At 39.3% G+C, this 21,558-nt stretch overlaps 1 protein-coding gene across 1 annotated transcript; it reads right to left on the bottom strand.

Moving 5' to 3' along the window:
* Positions 1-3,693: 3,693 nt before the first annotated feature.
* LOC129767578 (ATP-dependent RNA helicase p62-like) lies at positions 3,694-5,949 on the bottom strand. The gene is made up of 2 exons (XM_055768619.1): positions 5,559-5,949; positions 3,694-5,502 (listed from the first exon to the last, which is right to left on the bottom strand). Exon 2 carries the CDS (start codon positions 5,491-5,493, stop codon positions 3,847-3,849), a length of 1,647 nt encoding a protein of 548 aa, XP_055624594.1. The 5' UTR covers positions 5,494-5,502; positions 5,559-5,949; the 3' UTR covers positions 3,694-3,846.
* Positions 5,950-21,558: the final 15,609 nt, after the last annotated feature.

Raw genomic sequence — 21,558 nt, 5'->3', positions numbered from 1 at the left:
TAAGAAAATGATGATAATGTAACCTAAAACTCAAAAACAAATCACATATATTTGCTTCCGGACTTTCCAAGGTAGTTCTCACATGCAGGAACCATGCATTTTTCAACTTGTTTTTGATGGCGCTCTCGAATTTCCTTTTTTGATTCAACCATTGCCAACATTTATGCGGTTTTCAGTACTGAAAGCGGTAAGAAAATAACATGTTATATATAAAATTGCGCAGAATTAATTTTCTTCCAAACTCATAGCAAACAAATAATCTTTTATGACTAAAACATTGTAATTTATGGAAAGAACTACAAACCTTCCATAAGCTCACATTGCAAAATTTTAAACCATCACCACTTTCACCGCAGCGCCGCCTAGGTGTAGATTTGTACGTTAGATCACCAATAATAAGGGTTTACATTCTATTGGCGATCTAACGTACAAATCTACACCTAGGCGGCGCTGCGGTGAAAGTGATGATGGTTTTAAATTTTGCCATGTGAGCTTATGGAAGGTTTGTAGTTCATTCCATAAATTACAATGTTATAATCATAAAAGATTATTTGATTGCGATGAGTTTGTAAGAAACTTAATTCTGCGCAATTTTATTTATAACATGTTATTTATTTACCTCTTTCAGTAGTGAAAACTATAAAAATGTTGACAATGGTTGAATTAAAGAACGAAATTCGAGAGTACAATCAAACACAAGTAGAAAAATGCACGATTCCTGCATGTGAGAACTACCTTGGAAGGCCCGGAAGTAAAATATACGTGATTTGTTTTTTGAGTTTTAGGTTACATTAGCATCATTTTCTTAGTTCAAAAACAAAATCCAGATATCTCACCGATCGTTTACGTTTTGCGTTAGATCGCCAATACTTTGAAGGTTTATAATATCACGCTTCCTTTGCTTTTGTTCATTTCTTACTCTACTCTCGCACCGTGAGGACTCGTTTGTTTGGGACCAAGAATATGAAATACATGACATGATGTAGTGAATATCTCCCCATATCAAATAAATCACTTTGATGAAACTGCATTATAAAATTATTTGTGTACGAATGCCGCAATCGATAGTCGAATTTAATTTGCGCTGGGTAATTTCCTCGGAGGACTCGATTCCTCCTTTGAGCATTAATAATCTCTCTCTGGCAAAACGAAGTGGTATGAATCACATTATTCGAAAGATAAAATGAAGATGTTTTCTGCCAATTGCCCAAAGTACGTGGAATAAGAAGGTAGTCTACTCCCTGCTTTGTTCAAGTGTGGTAGGCAAAGGAAAAAAGCAAGAAATAGTAATAAACCATCGATCGAATCTATATAAATTTAAACATTTTTTAATTTTTCAAATTATAATACAAGAACTGTCTCCAAAAATGTTTATAAATGATGAAATAGCAGTTTACTTAATTATTTTAAAATTTAAAACTGTAGAATTATCGTACCTGTACTATAAAAATAATGCAATCCGATAAGCAAATGTGTTGAGAGGTTATATCGAAGCAGTGTCGTTCCCGTTCCCGATCCATGGAGCGAATGCATGGGATAACTGAAAACGTCTCCGATTAGTTTATCTCATTCGAAATTATTCTGTTCCGGCATCGTGGGACGTGGTACTTCAACATTTCGCTGAAGTAAACAAAACCTGTTCAGTATGAAATCGATAAAAAACCACATAAAAACATACTTGCACTGAAAAAGCGGTAGAGGCGAATGAACTGCAAAAGTTTAAAGCCTCTTAAAAACAAAGAAAGAAAGAAAGAAAAAGCGGTATATTATCGTGTTTACCGTCGGCACGACTTGCGATTTTGTCTCTTTTCAGGATTTTTGGAACTTTTAAAATCGAGAAATATTGAAAAAACTTCAGTACTTCGAACTAATTGAGGATTTGTTATTACTAACTTCGTTGTGTGTGTAACACATGCGCTCTCCGTGTGTATACACAGGAGATATCCCTTACCTTCTATTCTACGTACTTTGCCAATTGCCAACTTCCAAACATCTCTTTCTCACGTTTGTCGTTTTTGCGTTCGCTAATCCTTTCTCACAACACCCATTTCTCGTTTGAGAAATTGTTGAGTAAACATCGTTTGCCAGTGCGCGTAGAGCGGAAATTCCTAAAGATTCATTGCACCTCTAATAAATTGCCGAAAGACGTGGTCTTACTTTGATCGCACTTGATTGAAAAATCCAAAACGAAATGTATTTGGTCGCAGCATTATATGAGTAGGAAGCAAATAATCGCTCGAAAATTACATGATTTTCGCTATGTGAAACATTTTCCGTTTTTCATTTTATGCATCCAATATGAATAGAAAACATTAAAATCAACTCTTTCGCATGAATGTATTTTTCAATTCCCTGGCGAACTAGTACATTATTTTTCAGCAACGATGATAGCAACGAGGGTTCCGCGCGAGTATGTATGTGTGGTGGCTGCTACGATGTTTCAAGCGGAACAGTGACATCACTCTCCTCCAGATGGATTTCCTTCTGGCCTAATGTGCACAAACAGGCTCTTGGTGACACCGTTCATCAGCGCTTTCAAGATACACGAAGTTAGCTTCATCACAACAGCGACAACATGCTCCAATCGCTGTTCAATTATAACTGAGTGGGTTTCTGTTCTGTTCATGTTTTTGAAGGGACTTTAACCCAAAGGTCATTCGTCTCTACTGAGTGGGTTTACGAGCGGCGCTCGCTTATATACCGATTGGTGATTTCAATAGCCTGTTTTGAAAGCAATTTTAACTATTGAAACGAGTTTTTGGATGAAAAAGTAACAAGTATATGACGCGTAGACATTTTATCTTTCGAATTAAGTGTTTATCATACCATTTCGTTCAATTGTTTAAGAGCTATTAACGCTCAAAATTTCGGTCTCCGGCGTAACGCTTTCGTTTTCGAAACTTTGTTTTTAAACCCCGGTATAGAAATGAAAGACGTAGTCCTACGTCAAAAATCAATTGTCATGTTTTGTTAGAATGTGTGTTAGAATGTCATGTTTTGTTGAATTATTTTTACGGGACTCCCTATCCATTTCAGAGCAGGGAGGGGTGTCATACCATCATAGAAACATTTCTCATATTTAAAAACTATCACATGCCATATTTGGCTCCATTTGATTGATTAGTTTTCGAGTTATGCAGAAATTTGTGTTTCATTTGTATGGTAGCCTCCCCTTAGAGAGGGAGAAGTGTCGATTCACCATAGAAATGTTTTGTGCCCCCTAAAACCTCCATATACCTAATTTGATGTTATTTGCTTAATTTATTCTCGAGTAATGCAGAAATTTGTGTTTCGTATGTAGCTACCCCTTAGAGTAGCGAGTAGCGGTGGGGGAGACACATGTCAAATTTTATTTCGTTTGCCTGATTAATTCTCGAGTAATGTAGAAATTTGTGTTTTATTTGTATGGCAGCCACCACCCTTAGAGGGGGGAGGGGTCTCGAACTATCTCCGACCCCAGAAACCCTACATACCAATTCTCATGTCGATCGGTTCAGTAGTTTCCGAGTCCATAAGAATCAGACAGACAGACATCACTCCATTTTATATATATATATATATATATATATATATATATATATATATATATTTAGATATATTTCAGAAAAATTGGAAGTTTATTTGGAATCAGTAAAACAAAAATCATGGCAAAACAGGTCGCTTTATAATGTACAAACAAATGACTCAATTGAGTAAGGCATTTCAATGTGACTTAACACATTATTTATTCGCAGTTTTTATAAATCTTCCAACAAATATATGAACGAATCGAATTAATTTTTTTGCAAAACAAGTCATACAATCCTTACATTTTGTTTAAACATGTTAATGTTGGATTTTTAACTCCTACTGCCTGTAATCGTTGCGATAATTTGAATATTCATTTGAACCTCCGCTGTATTCAGTACAGGATCGATCGAATCCGTGGGAATTTTCATTGTATCCGTTCGAATTTCCGCCGTATCGATTGTCTGACAAAGACATTCGGTTACCGTAATGTCCTCCGTTAGTAGTTCCAAATTGGTGTCTTCTTCCATAACGCTCTGTGCCACTCGCGCAACTCCATTTATGAAGCTCAGGTGCTACATTCTGCTTAGCTTCTTCCAGAATAGCTATCAATGATCCTGCCAGCTTACGGTCAGTTGACGAGAAGAAAGTGTAAGCCTCGCCAGTCGTGTTGGATCGTCCTGTACGACCGATTCTGTGTATGTAATCTTCAATCTGACGTGGGAAATCGTAATTGATGACCACCTTAATACCATCAACATCGAGACCACGCCCGGCCACGTCGGTGGCCACCAGAATACAGTTGCTCATACTGCGGAATTGATTCAATACTCTTTCACGTTCCTGTTGAGTTTTGTCACCATGCATACAAACGGCATCTAGTCCGTGGTGATGTAGATTTCGAGCGATTTGATCGCACTTACGCTTAGTTGTGACGAAAATTATTATTCGACCCGGACTGCCTCCTGAATACAAGTACTCAAGCAGTCTACCAAGAGTCTTGGTCTTATCGGATTCTTCCACAATTTCCACATACTGTTTTATATTATGATTAGCTGACAGTTCTAAAGAGCCTACGTTTATCTGGGTAAAATTTCCCAGAAAGTCACGAGCAAGTCTCTTCACTTGTTGTGGCCATGTTGCAGACCACATGAGCGTTTGCCGGTCGGGGCGTATTTGCTCAAGAATCTTTCTTATTTGGGGTTCAAAACCCATATCCAGCATACGATCAGCTTCGTCCAATACCAAATATGTAACGTGTTGGAGTGTAGTCGCTCTAACTTCTAGAAAATCAATCAGCCGTCCGGGCGTTGCAATTATAATGTCCACTCCCTGGCGGAGATCATTTGCCTGAGGGATTTTACTTGAGCCGCCGAACAAACAAGTATTGCGAACATTCAAAGCCGATCCAAAATCAGTTGCTACCTGTTGAATTTGTTGGGCCAATTCCCGAGTAGGTGCCAGTATTAGAACCGTAGGATTGCGTTTGTCGGTACCGAATTTTTGTTGTGTTATATGGATTAGAGCGGGTAACATATACCCGAGAGTTTTACCAGAGCCGGTCTTGGCGACTGCGACCATGTTCAACCCACTTAGAGCAATAGGCCAGCCCTGAGCTTGGATTGGCGTTGGTTCCCGGAAACCTTGTCGTTGAATTTCATTCCATATATAGTCTGGTAAATCGATTTCGTCAAATCCGGTTATTGGTTTAGGGCATGGCCCAATAGTTGTTATGCCATGCTTTTCCAGAAAGCGATTAACATCGTGATTGGAGCGGTTACCAATAATCTCGTGCTCACGATAGAAATTTTTCGTAAATGGAGCTAGATGAATCTCGTTCCAGTTAATTTTCGGCAGAGACTTACTTCCCATGGACCACTTATTACGATTACCATCATTAGCTCCGCCGTAACCATTCAAGTCGATTCCCGAACGTTTCACACCGCGGAACGAATCCCTGCTGTAGTTAGTACGAAAAGAATTCATTTTCGTTTTCTGCAAAAAAAAATATTTTAACACGAGGTTTTGATGCAATACTCGTTTTGTTTTACCAAATAAGGAAGACACTATGGAATGTACAGTTATAATTTTCAATCCAGTGATAAAAACCTGTGATACACTAATCAGCACGGAGTTAAAACTTTAAAACAGCGGAAACGTTTATTTCTCAGCTGAAAATTCAACACGTCTGCACTACACGAATTTTCACGTAATGAATGCAGAGCACATCGGTTTTCGAAGAGCATCAGGTCTCACGGCACGTTTACATTAAAGAGATCTATAGCTATAGATGGATTACTGTGAATAGAATAAATTCAGGCATATGTGAACGCTGGTGAGTAATCACTAAAGTTGAATGCAGTTCTACTTCAGGTGAAGAAATTCACCGAAAATATTAATATATTCATCATATAAGTTCGCGCTAGTGTAAACGGATGATGCGATTTCTATAAATCTCATCATATTTCTTCACATGAATATATCCCTAGTCTAAACCCACCGTCAGAGCGTTTTATTCGAGAACAATGAAAATCCGTTACACATCAGTGCAGTGGTGCCAAACAAGGCGTTGTACTGGTGCCGAAGAATTTCCGTTTGATTCTCGCATACCAATGTTTACTTATCGAGGTGGAGTAATAGACAAAGTATGTTTGTATTGCAACACAAAATATGGAGTCGTAATTATTTGCATTTAATATGAAGCGCATATGTATCTAGGGAAGGGTGGTAAAGACGGACACCTTAAGTAAAAGTTGATTTTTTTCGTGAATTTCACAAAAAAAAATAGCTTTCTCACCACAAATTGATAGTCTAGTTTTTTTTTATAATAAAATTTGTGATGCCTTAAAGATAATCTAACAAAAAAGCTAGACTAAAATCACCTAGAAGGACTTGTAATTTTTCTCATTTTCTCATGTCTAAAATAGCTTCCGGCACTTGAAATGACAAAATCGGAATACGTTTTAAAAACTGCTCTGCTGATTGGTCCATGATATTAGGCTGTCAAAAAAGTCCTGCGGTATTTCCGCGAGGTGTCGTTGTAAGCGCGTAGTTCTAGTTGTATTCATTGTATCGATTCATTCTATAGCTTGTTGGAAAGGTATTTTTGCGTGCTATAATATAGTCCTTGACAGTGTTTTGTTTGGTTAAGTCGTTCGTGAGTTATAGTGTCGCAAATATGGAGCAAAATAAAGAGAAAATCCGACATATTTTACAGTACTACTATGACAAAGGCAAAAATGCATCTCAAGCTGCCAATAAAATTTGTGCAGTTTATGGACCCGATACAGTTTCCATTTCCACCGCACAACGATGGTTTCAACGTTTTCGTTTTGGTGTATAGGTCGTCGAAGATGCGCCACGCTCCGGAAGGCCTGTCGTCGAAAATTGCGACAAAATCGCTGAATTAGCCGAGAAAGACCGGCATAGTAGCAGCCGTAGCATCGGCCAAGAGCTGGGGATAAGTCATCAAACCGTTATTAACCATTTGAAGAAGCTTGGATTCACAAAGAAGCTCGATGTATGGGTGCCACACACGTTGACGCAAAAAAAAAACATCTTTGACCGTATCGACGCATGTGAATCGCTGCTGAATCGCAACAAAATCGACCCGTTTCTGAAGCGGATGGTGACTGGCGATGAAAAGTGGGTCACTTACGACAACGTGAAGCGCAAACGGTCGTGGTCGAAGCCCGCTGAAGCGGCTCAGACGGTGGCTAAGCCCTCATTAACGGCCAGGAAGGTTCTGCTGTGTGTTTGGTGGGATTGTCAAGGGATAATCTATTATGAGCTGCTTCCCTATGGCCAAACGCTCAATTCGGACCTGTACTGCCAACAACTAGACCGCTTGAAGGTAGCACTCATGAAGAAGAGGCCATCTTTGATAAACAGAGGCCGCATTGTCTTCCATCAGGACAACGCCAGGCCACACACTTCTTTGGTGACGCACCAGAAGCTCCGGGAGCTCGGATGGGAGGTTCTTTTGCATCCGCCGTATAGTCCGGACCTTGCACCAAGTGACTACCACCTGTTTTTGTCCATGGCGAACGAGCTAGGTAGTCAGAAGTTAGGCACAAAAGAGGCCTGTGAAAATTGGCTATCCGAGTTTTTTGCCAATAAGGAAGCGAGCTTCTATAACAGGGGTATTATGAAGTTGGCATCTCGTTGGGAACAAGTCATCGAACACCCCAAGAGGGGATAATTTTCTGAGGAGTTCCGGGCTTGCATATTCGTCTGCTGATAGCGTAAAAAGGTGGAAGTGCGTGACTTTGATCGTGATTAGTTTGTTCGTGTTAGAAGGCTTGAAGTAAGCATTTTTGAAAGTTAACGTTTTGTTTCCAGATATTAAATTTTGTAATTATAGTAGGATAATTTTGTGTGGCGCGTAGAATAAAATCGAGAAAAAGCGTGATAGTGCTACAAGTATAAACAGGTAACAGAACTTGAACAAATTGTTAAGATAAAGTCGATCAAAGTGCTAATGTGCATGTTCGATGTTTGCCGGCGATATTCTCCACAGGCATCGTTGAATTGGGACAAAATAATTGTCCACTCACAGCAGCGAAAATTAGTTTTATCTCCACGCAGCGAGCCACGAGAGAGCTACTCTCAAAAGCACCAGATCAGCAGCAACAAATTCACCATCAGCAACAAGATTCAAACGGTGAGTCCGTTCCAATTGCTTCTTCTGTAGAGGGTGGCGTCCGGTGAGGACGCCACGGAGATTTTTGCCTTGAATCGCCTAAAGTCGGGAAATTTGGTTAGCCAGACAAAGACGCTTCCAACAAAAGCCATTGTTCCATGGCGTAATTCGTGGACAATGACATACCCATAAAAGTCCCGGCACAAAGCACAAAACACTAACATATTGAACAAAGCACAACGAAACTTAACAAAGTCATGACTGAGAAACACGCGCACACAGACAGTAGAACAGTAAGAGAAGAAATAGATAGGTCTAAGGAATAAAACATATGTAATGTAAAATGTTAATTTGTTGTTCCTCGATTAAAATTACAAAACTAAATAATTAAAATTTAATGTTTGGGAATCCGTTAATTTCGCGTGTTCTTTTTGGTTGTAATCCGTCTTCCGCTTCGCGGAATTTGAATTATATGTTCGTTCAATTCCATTGGGGTACGCTCTCTGGCGGAGAATAGCGACCTGACCTGTGATGAGATTCACTCAGGCACGGGTGAAAGCTACCGTTTTCTTTTAGGTTCGTATGAAGATTGATGAGGCTTTAGTTGGTTGTTGAGGTCTAGCTAGAACATCGTAGCCTGGCTGGAACGATCCGTGCTTCTATCACGGAAGTAACAGTACTGGAACTCGCCCTTAAAGGGAGTCTCAACCGGGCAATCGATCTTGGCGGGCAGTCTCCTTCGGGAGTGGCGCTTAAGCTGCGCGCTTTTAGAGGATCGGCCAGCCCACGGCTACAACATATGTTGTGTTATATACCATTAGACAGGATTTATCCAGCAATTTTTCTGTTTAAAACATGAATAGTAAAAATAGTGAAACAGTTTACAATTTGCCGACTAGGATGGGTATGTTTTCTTTCGATTGCACTAACCACTCGCTTCCTCCCCGACGCAACGAGCAATCTTTTTGTCTAAATTCGGGCGTTAGCTCACAAATGTGAGATGATGCATGATGAATCATTATACAATGAATTATTCTCCATTTACCGATAATAGGCATCTGTCAGTTCTTGTATTGTATATTCCCCATTCAATTCATGCTCAATTCGTTTTTATCGCTTTGTTAAGAAAATCCTATTTTTATTTTTGTTTGACTCAAGTTTATATTTATGTAGACCTTAACTATTTAGACTTGTGTTTAAAAATGGTAAATGATGACTCCTTGTCTTATACATAATTGAATGAAGAGAAGAAAAGGGTAGTTATGGCTTTAATGGTATGTTTATGTAGAATGTGTTTCTGGATTCTATCACGTTATCTCATCTAACCCGTAAAGGATACAATTCATACAGGAAATGGGGTTTTCAGGAATTCCATTTGATATTTAAAAAAAAAATTACAGGAGGTTGTGTTCACGACACGACCGCATCGTTGACGTAGAACTACGCTGTGGTTTAATTTAAGTCGCTTGTTTATAACTGCGGAGATTATTTTATAATGCTACGAAAGATTAAAATAACCATTCTACCGGTTTGGTTGCCCTGAATATTTTTTTTATTGTAGAATCATTTGACGATAATTGTTTGATGATTCATTTATGTGCTCGCAGAACAATACATGCTCGAGATAAGCGCAGCTGTCATCCTTAGTGGAGAAAGTTTTGGCAAGCTGGCAAGCGAAACCAAATTACATACAAAATTCCAGAACAACATTTACCTTCTTGGTGACTAAATAAACGAAATAAACTCTATCTGCTAATCTCAACAACCTCGAAAAGAGTAACACTGCTTCATTATGATCAAGATTAGCGCAAATACAATCCTAGTTGAAAGCAGTTTCGCGTCTAGCACACGAGCTCAAATGAAAAATAAATTAATAACTTAGTATAACTTATTGAATAACTTGGTACTCCCCAAGTAGTAGTTCGTAGTTCTACGTCAAAAATTACATATTTTGAACGATGAAAAGACTTAACTCAAATGCAATTACTACGCACAATCCTATCCTATGTTCTATGTCAAGATCCCGTCCGTTTGCCTAGGCTCAGACCCATTAACTTCTTTGTTTTTATTTACAATTTTAACGGAGAGCCAGCTAGGTGTACACAGTAAGTGTTAAAGATATTGATGCACTGTTATGCAAGTTTTAACATCATTAAAATTTAAAATAACAATGTAATTTATCAATTATACAGGGGTGTCCGTCGTTCCTACCGTGTTCGTCTTTCCCGACTTTCCCTTATATGAAGTAAACAATGACGGTTTGTTTCGAGACGAAATGCTCATAATATCTAGCAACTGTTTGTTTTTCAGTAAATGGCAATTGTATTGTGATTTACTTCCATTATTGAAATGGTGAAAAGATCCAGAAAGAGGCCATATTCTTAGTCCTCAAAAGCGATGATATTTTCGATGAAATTTTGCTTAATCACCGAGAAGTTTTCTAAGTGTACTATCAATTATTAACAATTATTTACCGGGACTGATGTCCGATAATCTTGCTGTCCATCGCATTCGTCCAGCTTTGGCGTTTTTCTGAATGCTGGGTTTGTCGTAGAGTTGCACCAGTTCGTGATTTATCTTCCTTTTCCATACACCGTTTTCCTGTACACCGCACGTCCTCTTTGAGCATCGTCCATGCTTCGTGTCCATAGAAGAGAACCGGTCGAATCAGAGATTTGTACATGGTACACTTCGTACGGGGTCGGAGTTTGTTGGATCTTAGGAATTTATGGAGCCCATAGTAAGTACGACTTCCGTTGACTATGGGTCTTCGAATTTCACGGCTGTTGTTGCTGTCAGTTGTTATCAACGAGCTAAGGTAGATAAATTCCTCTACCAATTCGAGCACGTTCCCGTCGATCATAGCGCTGCTACCAAGCTGAATTCTGTTGTGATCAGTCCATCCTGCTAGCATGAATTTAGTTATAGACGTCTTGATCGCAAGCCCAATCAGTCCTGCTTCGTGTTTCAGTAGGGTCCGCCACCGTCGCATGTGTTCTTTCGATTATGTCCACGTCATCGGCGAAGCAGATAAACTGACTAGCTGAACTGACCTTCTTGCCACTCTTACGGTAGCTGTTCTATTTCCCAGATTTTGACTATCAACCGGTGCATACACTGTACAAGTTTCGCTGGGCCTCCCTCGAAGAGCTTCGCTGTGAGGCCATCCTTATTTCACTCCCTAGCTTCACTGCATCGATGCACTGCAACGCCGCGTTTGTCTACTGTCTGTGTGCTGTTCAGGTGTTCATCGTAGTGCCGCCTCCATCTTTCGATAACCTCCCGTTCATTCGTTAGGATGCCTCCTTCTTTGTTTCTACACATTTCGGTTCGCGGCACAAAGTCTGTGTGTAAGGTGTTTTGTTTCTTGAAGAACTTGCGCGATTCTTAAGGTCTCTGCTGTGTTGCTAATGTCTACTTCAGGGCGTTCCAGAATTCATCGAGGGAAGTAGAATTCAGTTCGTATACCCCCGTTTACGTAGCTTCAAGATGCTGCGAGTATGTTACACGAACGTTCGGCCCCTGCAGCAGTCGTATGTGGTGGCCGTGGTGAGTGCTGATGCCTTATGTTATAGACGACTGACAGCTTAGAACGAAGTTTGACCATCATCAGGTATTTGGTCTGAATCGATGATAGGTTCTGACGTCGGTGATGACCGAGAAGTGCCGACTATCAATCAAAACGTGGTCATTTTGTGTTTCTGTTTGCTGAGGTGATCTCCAGGTGTAACGGCATTGGAGGGTGTGCTGGAAGAAGGTATTACGTATACCCATGTTCTTGGAGGCAGCGAAGTCGATATGTGTTAGGCCGTTTTCGTTTGTTCGCGGATCCAAACCTGCCAATTAACGGATTGAGCTTTTGACCGACCTGAATGTTAAAATCACCTATGACGATTTTGATGTCGTTTTTTGGGTAGTATTCTCGATCTAGCTGTGTGTAAAATTGATATCGTGAAAATCGCTAAGGGTAAATGAGTGTGATAGGTGGGATATGTTGTTTAAAATGTCGCACAGCAGCAAAGATGGTGCTCGCATCAAATCCGGTGAGGACAAGAAGGAGAGAAACCCGACGAGCGAGGTGGTTGGATCAGATGAATGGAGATTTGGAGAATTACATCCATGACTGGATTTATTGGCGCAAAGTGATTAAAGGTTAATTTTTTTTTAAAATCAAAAAAAATAGAATTGGGTTATATCATTGATATAACCGCAAAATGGACGTAAGACTAATGTTGACTTAGCAATAAATAAGTAACAAGCATATAAATCTTAGACATTTCATCTTTCGAATAATGTTTTTATCATACCACTTCGTTCTGCCAGAAAGAGATTATCAATGCTCAAAGGAGGAATCGAGTCCTCCGAGGAAAAACCCAGTACAAATTAGAATCGACTATCGATTGCGGCATTCGTACACAAACAATTTTATAACGCAGCTTTCATCAAGGTGATTTCTACGATATGGTGAATTATACACTATCATATATTTCGTATCAAATTTTCATCGACACCACCATTTTCACTAAATGCTTCTTTCAGTTCGGCCTGCAGAAACTTTTCTGAACTCTAATCCATAAATTTGGTGTCCCTGAAAAGGGCCGTTGATTATATGCTAAAGTACTAAGATAATAATGACGAAAGCGGAAGCGCGGCTGTTTAAGCACGCTCTCCTCGGATACGACGGTCCAGCTGGATGTCCTTGGTTAGGTTAGGTTGAGTTTTGTATTATAGAGACTTTAAACATTTTCAGTTCATTCGTCTCTAGCCTTGAGAAAGGCCCTTGGAGAACTTTACTCTACTCCAGCACTACACCTCCACCCTCATTGCCTTGAGAAAGGCACTCGATCCCTCGCCGTCCAGTCCGTCCAGTCGGTGTCCACGCAACGAATCATGTCCTTGGGTATGATGTGACACGTTTTGAGTGACTTAGCACACAAATTGGTATCTTCGAACACTTCGAACGACTAAAATATGCCTCGCTTGCCTCCTGCAGTGCCATAACCGCGGAACTTTGGAAGCGCAAGTCGGTTTTGAAGTCTTGGTCAATTCTAGCCGATAGATTTACGAGCTGGCTGCTTGGTCCCGATGAAACGAGTCCTCACGGTGCGAGAATAACGAAAGCAAAGGAAGCGTTATATTGTAAACCATAACAGTATGGAATGTAAACCCCACCCTTTTTATTATATATATTGGGTTAGGGAAAATGAAATGTCGTATTTCAGATCGAAATTTGACGCTTTATTTAACATACTTAAAATTATCCAATTTAAGTCAAATACGCGCCGTTTTGTTCGCAAACTTGTTGCCATTTAAAAGGCACCTTCATTATCCCCCCTTATAAACACAGCTTCACAGCTACTACACCAGAACGAAATCGATCAAACAAACGCTGTGCTGTGCGAATCGTTGCAGTATCGGGTCTATAAACTACACGATTTTTTTTGGGCCGCCTTGGTTGCAGTTTTACCTCGCAGGTAGTAAAAACGTAAAATATGGCGAATTTCTTGCTTGGTGGACTCCATCTTTGACGCACTATAACTTGAGACTAAAAAGGACAATCACAACACTGTCAAAATGACACTTGTAGCACAGATTGTCGTCTTTAAATAGCCGTATAGTATGACCCAATGCGATAAGTACAACACAAGATATGTTTAAGTGTTGCCATATATTGACAATATACGACATATCTTTTTCCCCAACCAATAATTATAACGGTATGAACATATTTTAGAGATTTTCTAATCATATGGAATCCTCAGGTGGGTAAGCTAGCAATACAGAGGTGGCACTTATTTTAAACCACTGGCAAACATCGATTCACATTACCAACATTGCTATAGAATGAACATACGGTATGAAATCAGATATCGAAATGTAAAGTACACTCAATTAGAATTCAGATCACGAAGTTATAATTTTACTTTATTGACTGGCCTCAATTCTAAAACTATAAGCGCCCGGTTGATTTCAACATATTCTCTACTAAGTGCAATCAAGCTAATGATTATAATGATGACGAAAAACATTAAACATGAAACCCACACATAATCGTGACAATTTCGGCGTTCATGCCACGGGGAAGTGCATCGCTTCTTGGGAAAGTAGACAGAGGCAGAAATGAGACGGGTGCGAGCTCAAATGTTGATCGTGCTCTCGATGACTACAATTGTGCGATATCGATGGCATCACCCGCTAAATAAACATTATGCACTCAATAACAATGCGGTGGTGCAATAAACAATCGGATGGACGGAACTTTTTCCGTTCTTCCGCCAACTCCACCATCGGATAATATTTGAGGAAATTATCGATGCTATTTGGGTGCCGTATCGGATCGCATTAGCAGCATGCGAGACGGCGCCAGGATAAATTGATTTTGGCCATGATAGTAAACACAAACCGAAGTTGACGAGGATGATTTCAGATAATATTGCTTTTGTTTTGTTTTAATTTTTGTGTATATTTTGGCTCACATACTTTAGTAGTTTGCGAATTAGATCGTCGGATACGTTACAAATGTGTTTGGTAGGCTTGTTTATTCTACGAATTCAATAGGATATTACTAAAAATAAACATTAGGAACGAGAATGATTTTATTATGTTACGCAGGTTAAATTAACCCAAAACTTGATTACATTTATACACTTCGATACATGTTGCATACTACAATCCCCAAACCCCGAATGTTTATTTATCCATCTCCACTAAAAGAAAACTTTCAAGACCAAAACTTTGTGCTGAACCACACAGTACCATAAGCATCGGAACTTAACCGCCCAACATGAACAAGTCTGGATACAGCAGCACCCGAATAGGTATCCCTAACAGACTCACTCACAGCATGCTTACTGAATCCGCACAGTAGAAAACTTTCATCCATTTGACCAATGAGCAAGACACATCTGACCGAGCTGGAAATCCGATTCGACCGAACTCCCACGGTCAACATGGAATGAAAGGCTCTCGTCCCTACTGCTTTTGGTTTGAATGTTGTTAGCTGACTATTGAATGGCTAAGAGTAAAGATTGCCTAGCAATCTTCATTCTGGCCTTTCATTAGTTCACTCACTAATTTTGTGGCGTGCGGATTTTGGTTCTGGTTCCCTTCGCTCTACCAGTATCGTTCCCGTTAGCCAAGGGCAAAGTTTTCAGCGTTGTGGGAACTTTGTATGGAATGAAACGCAATCAAGAGGTAAATTGAAAATTTCCTCTCGAAAAACAACTTACTCGAGTGTAAAAAACCAGCCCCTCAAGGATTTTAAACCACGAAACTTAGGAGAATTCCAGGAAGGTTCTCTTTCTCATCATAGTGAATAGAGAACTGTTCAATAAATAAATCGAATCAATGTTTTTTTCTTCTCTAACATACGAAAAAATAATTGCGAACAATTATTCGTTTGTTCTGATAAAAACCCGCAATTATTTCCATGAACCGTTGAGAAAAAAGATCAAACAGAAAGCACAACATTATTCGAACAATCAAATGTACAACTCATTCACCGCTGGCTGGCCAAATAGCGAATTCCATCCTTTATACTCATAGAGCCGCTTCAGTTCCATATCGCATGGCTCAGTCACGGTAGCAGTGCTTTGAAATTTCCGTTTGCACTTACTTTTGAAGTTGCAGCATAGTTGGCTTTTTTTTACATCCCACACTCCAGCTCAACAGTTCTCTTTGCCATCCAGCTATTCCAAGGGATAAATGAGCGAACAGAGCCCAAAGTGGGAGCAGTTTCCCAACGATACGCTCAACCGCCAACCATCTGTGGTCCGCTCAAAACTTTCCCCCTCTCCAGTAATCCCACTGCTAGTAGTTTAAATGTGTGCCTCCCGCGTTAATTAGTTTAGGGTACACTTGAGGATTCCTATGATTACAAAAAGGACCCATGAAGCGTTTGTGATACAGGGTTTGTACTACCGAACGGACCTTTTCGATAAGAAATATGACAATTTTTCGTTCAATTAAATCTGTATCTGTGTGTCGATAATATATCTTTTTATTTAACCCTCCTTTACCCTTTAGCCTCTACTAACAGACCGAAAAATCAATAATTTGTTGATTTTTCAGAAAATATCAACACTGAAGCGTGTCTCAGACCAAGTTGCAATTATCTAGTTGACCGATCCTTTACAAACTTTTAGACAATAAAATACTCGTATAACCCATTAGTAAGCTTTTGGCATATTTACTTGATCCAATTTCAACACCATACCCGTATGCTCGTACCTTACACTTAACTCTACTCATAAGGTTCTGTACAACAACTGGCTGCAGCTTCTCCTGTACGGAAACTCACTTTTTTCATGCCTCAGAATTGACCTCCTTTGGATGATACTGGGCTACTATGAATGTCTGCTTCATAGTAGCCCAGTATTTTTCGATGGGCCTTAGTCCCATGTCCTTGGGTATGAAAGTGACCCCGTTGGCTTCGTACCACTCCAGGACATCCCTTGAATAGTGGCACGAAACTAGATCCGGCCAGAAGATCGTAGAGCCCCCGTGTTACTTCAACAGAGGAAGCAGATGCTTCTGTAGACACCCCTTGAGATGGAGTCCCGGTAGTCACGAACAGCGTACTCCATTGGCCACATAAGCAGATCGCTTGTCATGTATTTCTTGGCAAACTTTGAATGTTTCTACTTCCCTGCTTCCTCCGGAACATCAAACTTGTGCTGAGCGGTGAAGAACAGTAGCCCCGGGAGCTGGCGGAAGTCCGCGTTGACGTAAGTCTCATCATCCATAATGAGACAATGAGGCTTCGTCAGCATCTGGGTGTACAATTTCTGGGTCCGTGACTTTCTCACCGTATTTTGACGTTCGATACGATTTGGAGCCTTCTGCACTTTGGAGGTATGCAGTCCCTCCCAGACCTTGGCTCTCTGAACATGGCTCTCATTGGGATTCTGCGTAAACGCGTTTACGACATGCGTCAGATCCTGATCACTAATAGAATATTTCTTCAGACCGCATTTCTTCTTCCGTTCGATGATCAGAGTTTCGTAGTAACGTAAAATCACACGACTCACCGTTGACTGCGCGATTCCGAGTTGTTTTCCGATGTCCCGATGAGAGTTGAGGATTTCCCAGGTGCTTGCGCAAAATCAATTTGCAACGTTACTTTTCGGGTGATGCCATTTTTTCCAATTCTTGAAAAACTTACAGCGATAAAAATGCAGTGTGAACAATACACTGTAAACTGTTTCTACCCATATATTCATGTGAAAATACCCAATGGGTAATTTTCTACAGTGTTCTTTTTCCGTGAAGCAATTTGATGTGGAACACCCTTTTTGACTTTACGATTCTCTATAGCTTTCTCATTCGTTGCTGGTCATTGTTCAGAGTATCACAAGTTTTGGTACGAAGGGGATGTTTCTCACTTCTTCACTTATATACGATAATCGGTCTGTGAAACTTATCTTGAATACATGTGATTTTCATGAAGAAAAATCGTTTTTTATTCTTCATGAGAATCACATGTAAGCAAGACGAGTTTAGATTTGTTGAAAAACGATTTTCCTTCATGAAAATGCCATGTAATCAAGACGAGTGTGGGATTGCTTAGAAGTTGCGTGAAAACACCCAAAATCGAACAAAGCAACATCATTTACCTTATTAGAATTAGAGACCTGGTAAGCCCACCGGGAAATACCTTTACAGCAATATAAATCTACAACAAATTTCGCGTCTTATTGCGTCGCCAACTTTTTGCCAAATCAGAAAACAGGTCACGTTTTTATGAAATAAAATTAACGTTAATAACTATCTTCACTGTGAACGAATTCTCATTATTTGCATATTAATCGAATCGCAAATTCTCTAAGATTTGTTTGATATGATATACATTACAATTCGCTAATCTCTAAAAGGTTTAAATTCATGAAAACTGGAAGAACTTCCTTTTTTTTTTCATACATTTGTTCTGCCGATTTGTGTGCTAACCCTACCGGTATTTTGAATGCTTATAACTCAAACATTTCTTAACAAATCGGAAAGATGTATGCATCAACTGATAGGAAATATTTCTACGCGTCTGTCACAATTAATAAAATGTTATTTTTCATGAGATGAACAATTGAATAACTGTAAAATGTCAAGCGTTATTTAAACGCCTAAATTGCCAAGTTTTGATTGGCCCGATTTACGGTTTCTCCAACACAGACTTCAAAATCGATGTACCTGTGGAAATCCGCTCTGCAAATATACATGCAAGTCGGGGGTATTTTTGTTCCCACCGAGCTGTGTTTCCCTAACACGGAATTCAAAATAAATGTGCCTGGGGGAATCCGCTTTGCAAATACATGCAAGTCGAGGGTATTTTTTGGTGTTTAGTACTTTTGTACTCGCTTGTCGTTATGCACAACGGAATGTGCTTCCCCAAAGCCTGGGAAAATCGTCATTTCAGATAATAGAAGTGAATGAACTTTTGCGGTTCGAGAACTACGTAAACATGAGATGTGCAATATTTTCAGATGGAAATGTTAAATACAATGATCGTTTAACAATTCTTCCGTTTACATATTTTGGTAGTCCTAGGCATCATAGCAAACCTAGAAGGACGTTCATCAAATTTATTTGTAACGAAGAACGTAATATATTGCAAAAAATTCGATGCATTCTGAAATAATATTCGAAGTGGTAAAAAAGTAGATTGCATAATATAATTGCGTAGTTCGACGTCGAAAATATGCGGTCGTGTCCTAGATACAACCCCTTACAGTTTTTTCACTTATTCTGACGAAGGATATACGTTAGAAATCTCAAAGGATAGCCGGGTCACATCTAGAATAGAACGGACTCACAATACATTTCGTGTTCTGTCGCATCGCATACTTTCTTATTATTGGAACACTAGCCGATGGATGATTTCCATTAGAAACTTGAAAAGGTCATCGATAAACATCTCTACAGGATAACGGACCTACAGAATACTTTGAGGCTTACGCAATTTTTCACAAATTTTGACACTCTACGGCGAAGGATTTCCAGAAACCTTGAAAAGTAACCGACACACCTCATATTTGACATGTGATCCGTTAGGGTAACTTTTTATTTTTTTTTTTCCTTTTAGTACCCGATGACAAGTTAAGTTATTTCGATATTTCGAATCATTATAATACAAGCGTCGTAATATATAATACGCGACTACGAGGAACTTGAAATATGGATTTTGATTATATAATTTATTGATAAATTATTTCTGTACTTTCAAAATTTCCTCTCGTTTCGGAAAACTATTTTCCTGCTTTCCTGTGCGGAAAAACAGCAAATCACTTCAAGTAATTTTTTACAATTACACTAAATTTTGGATAGTTCGAAAACCTTTCGTTTTTCGGGTGTGAAAATTGAAATTACAGTCTCAATTTTGATTATATTTCCAAAATGAATATGGAGCAATTCCGAATCAGCCAGCTGTTGACCAGACCCACTCCGATTTTATTGAAACTTTGCAAATATGTTGACAGCTGCTAGGAAACACAATTGAACTTTTTTTTAAATTTGTTTCCTTGTCCACAAATCTTTGCTCAGCAGTGGAGCGATATGTTGTTTTGTAATCATTGCACCTCCAATTTTAAAAAAAACCACTTTACGAGTGTTTCATCAAGTTTCATTCAAGAGGAATATCGTATTTTGATCAAAAAAATATTTTTTTCCCCTACCTCTATTGTCTCTCAGGCCAAAAAGGTCGATTTTCAGCCAAACATTTTTTTTCGGACTGATACCAGATCTCGACGTTTCATGCGTTTTTAAGTCATCTGGCATCGAAAAAAAAAATTTCGATTTTCCAAATTTTCGAGGATCAAAATTTTGAGCGTTTTGAGGCACCCCTCAATAATATCCGATTGAGCTGATACTTTGCACAGGTCATTTTTTTGGGCTAATAAACAAAATATACATGGTCGGTTTTTGAAATTTGACATGACCATTTTCGCTGCCACCGTAGAGGTTACGAATCCAGAAATCGTAAAATAAGTACATCGATCCGTTTTGAACGATCGTAAAGTGAAGTTACGTGAGTTAGCTGAGGCCCTAGGCATTTCAAATGAATGAGTGGGATACATTTTGCACGACAGTTTGGACATGAAAAAGCTATTCGCGCGATGAGTGTGGCGTTTGCTGACCGTCGATAAAAAACAGCGGCGCGTTGATGATTCAACAGCCGGTGGCGTTTGGAAGCGTAATCAAGTGGACTTCCTTCGATGTTTTGTGATAATGGATGAAACGTGGATCCATCACCACACTCCTGAATCCAATAGGAAATCTGCAGAGTAGCACTGAGGTATATTTCGAAGACAGAAAGGGAATCGAAATGTTGAAAACTCTATAAATCAAGTGTATTGTCATCGAAGGAAACTATGTTGTGGAATAAATACCGCTTCACGCGATAAGTACAATAAGTAAGAACACAAATCGGCAGAATAAATGTATGGGGAAATGGGGATGCTTCCAGTTTTCACTAATTTAAGCCGTTCAGGGATTAGGGAATTGTAATGTCTAGCATATCAAACAAATCTTTGAGAATTTCCGATTAGAATTCATTCGCTGTGAAAATAGTGATCGATGTTAGCTTTATTTCATAAAAACATGACCTGTTTTCTGAATTGGAAGTCTTCCTGAAAGCCGTAGTTCTACGTCAAAATGCCGTCATTTTTACAGGTTTGCATCGTATCATTAAAGGTCAACATTTTTCTTGGCCAACCAATGGTAGAATACGTTGATCATATACTCATAGAATGTTTCGGAGTTCACCAGATACTATCAGGTAATCCAATATCTTTTGGATACAAGATTTGCATTTCGCCTCGAGATGGTAGGATGCAGTGCCACAAATTAACAAAATTTATTCACGAGTGAAGGAATTGGCTTTTTTTCCCAGTGTCGGATGAATTCTCGTCTGTTCTGTTGATAATGAGTATAACACAAGAGTCGAGACGCGTGAGCTTTATCTGGTGTATTGAACGAAAACAGCATGAACGAATTTCGCAAAGCCTGCATTCAGGCACATTCATTACTGTCAATAATTTCAGGTGATTAACACGAACGTTAAGTTAATCTTCATCGCTTGCAGTGAATTTTTATTAAAATCGTGTTTGATTTTCAAATTTAGAAAAAAAAGACGGGTGGGTAATGTCGGGGACATAACCGGAGGGACGTAGGACTATACAAAGGGGACAGCTTTTGCTCAATATATATTTTAAATATATTGTTTTATTTTCTTCTCCTACGCGAATACCTACCTATCTAACTGAAAAATGAATTAATTTACTATTTACTATCAATGAACATGTTGGAGGTTCTGAAAAGAACCTTTGATGTTGTGTTTTGCGTTTTTTTTACAAACTTTCTCAATTTTTTCTCACTATCTTATAGTTGCTTCTTGATATTTTTCTGAAGGCTTTGTACTT

Source organism: Toxorhynchites rutilus, chromosome 2 (genome assembly GCF_029784135.1).
Source record: "Toxorhynchites rutilus septentrionalis strain SRP chromosome 2, ASM2978413v1, whole genome shotgun sequence".
Lineage (NCBI taxonomy): Eukaryota > Metazoa > Arthropoda > Insecta > Diptera > Culicidae > Toxorhynchites > Toxorhynchites rutilus.
This window is presented reverse-complemented; position numbering and strand designations above follow the sequence as displayed.